Source organism: Lactuca sativa, chromosome 9 (assembly GCF_002870075.4).
Source record: "Lactuca sativa cultivar Salinas chromosome 9, Lsat_Salinas_v11, whole genome shotgun sequence".
Taxonomy (NCBI): domain Eukaryota; kingdom Viridiplantae; phylum Streptophyta; class Magnoliopsida; order Asterales; family Asteraceae; genus Lactuca; species Lactuca sativa.
The window spans coordinates 226211220-226215149 of NC_056631.2; the positions used below are offsets into that span (position 1 = coordinate 226211220).

Genomic DNA, 3930 nt, shown 5'->3' on the forward strand with positions numbered 1-3930 from the left:
TGCTATGGTTGGCGATTAAGGTTTGTTATCTACATAAGACCCATTACATGTACTTTCATCTAATCAAGATGTGTTATTAATACTTAGTATCCTTATTCTAAAACAAAAACAGAAACGTTGGAATATTCCGAATGACAACCGTAAAAAAGATGTGCTTAAAACATGCAACAGCCAGTGGAGAGCCTTCAAGAAAAGGCTTAAAAAGAAATGTGATAACCAAAGAGATCCACTTGAGACCTACTCATATTTGGAAAGAAGTACATTGCAGAGCTTTAGACAGAGAATATCATCAGAGGAGTTCCAAGTGTGTTGGACTTTAATTGCACGTAATTATATTACTTATTGTGTTGCATTTTTTAACTGTGTTAATTAATTTCATTTGCAGGAGATAAGTGAGAAAGCGAGGGCGAGTTCGATGCATAATAAGAATCCTGCTCGTGTAGGACCACTTGGTTATAGGGGCAAGAAAGCTGAGTGGGAACAAGAGATGGCATCTGGTCAATTGACACCTCAATTGTATCAGATAAAAAGCGAGCGTTCACTGCATTATGTTTTGGGTAGAAGATCTAAAAATGAGTTGGGGTTGAACATAATACCGCCTACCATACAACCCATAGTGGACAAGCTTGTAAGTAAATTCTTTTATTCATTTATATTCAAGTAATTACTTTCACTGGTTTGCTGATTTTGTTAACAGGTCGATGTCCAGACTCAAATCTCTGAAGGAGATTTGGAGCTCAGTCCAGGAGAGGACTTGTTGACAAAGGTAATAGGACCGGAGCACCCGGGCCGTACCAGGGCTGTTGGTCATGATGTTGGATTGAGAAAAGGGATGCAAGGGACTGATAAAAAAAAGAGGAAAAAACATGAAAACGAAACTATTGTTAAACTGCAGACAACGATAGATCTGATGGGCTCCCAATTGGCAAAGCTACAAGCACACTTTGACTTACAACAGGGGTCTAGGAACCATGCCCCAGATGATGTAAGCTTAGGGGTTCAACAAAATAATTGTGGCTCGACTCCAACATTAGATGCTTTGGATGCGATAAAGGTAATTGAGTGTATTTGTTTTCCGGTAACATCTAGAAACAATAAAAACTAAACCTGTTAACCTGTTTGTAGAGAAATTATGCTTAGGACTAGGGATGAGCAACAAAACTGAATACTAATGTTTATCTAATTGTTTTTTTTAGTGATAGTATACTTGTTTAACTGATTTAACTAATATTTTTTTCTTGGATGTTAAATATTTTTTTATTCCATATCATTAGAAGTGGTAATGTATTTCTTTGTATATTCTTATAATTGCACAAATTATTTTAATATAATATTTGTGATAGAAAATGCAACATTGTAAGAATTATGTTTTAGACAAAAGACTTTATTTATTTAATTAAAATGTTTTGTTAGAAGGTTTTGAACAATAATAGATATACTTAAAATGGTTAAAAATTTAAATATAGTTATTATATTATTATGCACTTTTTTTGTTTATTATCCTTCAGAGAGCTTTTATTTTTATTATTGTTTTACTATGTGTACAGATGCCTACCCCTTGTGAATTGGTGTTACCCTATGGGGAGTTGGACCAAAAATGTGCCAAGGGATTGGTCTTTCCATATGGGAATGGGTTAATACACACATTGCCTTTAAGAGAAAATCACCTGAAGGTTCTGATAGACGACATCGATAGTAGATATGAAAATTTTCCTGTTCCTGTGATGACAAAAGAAGTTGCTAACCTACAAGGGGCGGTTGGCACTGTAATTCAATGGCCCCGGATTGCAATTATTCCTGCAAACGTATATATGCATTATCCTTTACTTTTTAAGCTACTATGTAAACAACAAATTATAATTGTATTTGATCGTTAAATGAATTAAAATGTAGGAACAAAGAGCGAAGAAACAAATCCCAACCACAAGTTTGGTGCCAACAATTTCAAGGGCTGGTACAAAAAAGAATATACCCAACCAAACATCCAGCAAGGCGAGGCCGATTGAATATCTTCGTGATTGCTTGAAGACCAACCAAGTGGTTAACATTGTAGCCGATTCTGGGATTTTGGAAGTCGGGACATATGATTTTTCGGTTACATGTGAAGAATATTTTCGACTGCTGAGAAAACAAACAATTGATGCTTCCATCATAACTGCTTGGCAATTGTAAGTACATAAAAATTTTGCTATTATTAGTTGACCATAACATTTTTTGTTTTCTTGTTTGTAGGATTCTTCATTCAATGGTTCGGACACGTATGAACAAATGTGCTTTCTTGAACCCTTATAATATTCTAGGAGAGGCATGCCAGAAAAACCCAGAGGGTGTCGTTAGTTATCTTGTTGATTCCATTCGTTTGCACCACGGAAAATTGTTTCTCATTGCACCATATTTGCAAAAGTACAATAATTTCTTATCTTTATTATTATTTTTTTTTTGTTTTTTTTCCTTATTATTTATACTAAATGTTTAAACATTTCTAGTAAGCATTGGGTGCTCTTGGTGATTTCCTTTCGCAATCGTGTTGTCTATATTTTGGATTCTCTTAAGGATCGTATTGAAAAGTCTGCCGACTACCATTACCTGCTCAAAAAACATGTGGACATGTAAGAAATTACTTACGTCAAAGCAATATATAAATCTTTTTATTATTTTGAACACAACACTTGTTTATTTCTTTTAAGGGCTTTCATGAGGTATGAAAAAAACACTTCAACTCCAATTGGCTGGATTTTTGCTGAGGTAATTCATCTTGTTATATACCAAAACAAATAGTTGTAGTTTCATTTGTGTGATTAGTGTTTACTTTTTGCTACAATTTTTAGTGCAACCAACAACTTGGTGGTTTAGAGAGCGGACATTATGTTATGCGCTGGATGTTTGATTTCTTGACGACAAGACAACATGGATTTCCAAGTAAAGTAAGTACTTTTTTAATATTTGTTGATTTTTTTTATTGCAACAAAATATTTGGTTTGTTAATGAATATGTTTAATTTTACATTTAATATAGTCCGGTAGCATTTGGGATGACAAAAGTCCCTTTGAAGAAAAGATGTTGGTTGCAACTGTTGCTATCTGGTCTAGAGAGTTTTTGAATAACTTTATGAATGATGTGGTCCTATAAAAAACATATATGGTTAGTTAATGAATTCCAAAACTTCCTAATTTTGGTTTAATTATTTTTGTTGGAGTTCTTACATTTTTACTTTCATTTGTTTATTTTTCAGGGAATTTAGAAGAAACTCACTACAATTGATTTTTTGGACAATCCCTATGCCAAGTCATGACAAATGTTTTTTTTTTCTTTTTTTATTTGTAATTTTTCATGCAAGTTGTATGATGTATGAAATTACCAAATCCATGATTTCTTTTGCTACTTAGACAATTGTCTTTGTTTGATTATATTTTAATCAATGACTATTATGGTTTATTTAACATTTCCACATAAAAACATTGTTTATTTTTACAGTATGTGTTATAAATTGATAGTTTATAAGTATTGTACTGTTATTTTTATAAAATGATATTAAAAATATATAAGAGTGTTAAAAGGAACCGGTTGCTTATTTAGAAACCAGGTTCTAAACCTATTGTGTAAAAAAGGGTAAAAGTCTATTATGACCCGGTTGTTTGTATGAACCGGTATATATTTTGTTTTCATATGCCCCGGTTATATTGGAGAAAACCGGTTCTAATATTCCTACATAGTTAGCACAGGGAGTGTTATATGACCCGGTTATGTAAAAGCAAACCGGGCTCTATTTGTAATAAAAAGACCCGGTTTAGAACCGGGTCCTATTCCAGATTTCACATAGGACTCGCTAGCATCAAACCCGGTTGCAAAACCGGCTTCTTTAAGCTATTTAACCGGGTCTTTTAGCGCTTTTTGTAGTGGTGCATGCCCAACAACCATCGGGCCCTGCTG

At 33.6% G+C, this 3930-nt stretch overlaps 1 protein-coding gene across 1 annotated transcript; it reads left to right on the forward strand.

The window, feature by feature from the left end:
* The first annotated feature begins 389 nt into the window (after positions 1-389).
* LOC111876917 (uncharacterized) lies at positions 390-3641 on the forward strand. Its single transcript, XM_052767395.1, has 7 exons — positions 390-628; positions 698-1054; positions 1548-1805; positions 1894-2168; positions 2233-2403; positions 2487-2609; positions 2829-3641. Exons 1-7 carry the CDS (start codon positions 416-418, stop codon positions 2851-2853), a joined length of 1422 nt encoding a protein of 473 aa, XP_052623355.1. The 5' UTR covers positions 390-415; the 3' UTR covers positions 2854-3641.
* Positions 3642-3930: the final 289 nt, after the last annotated feature.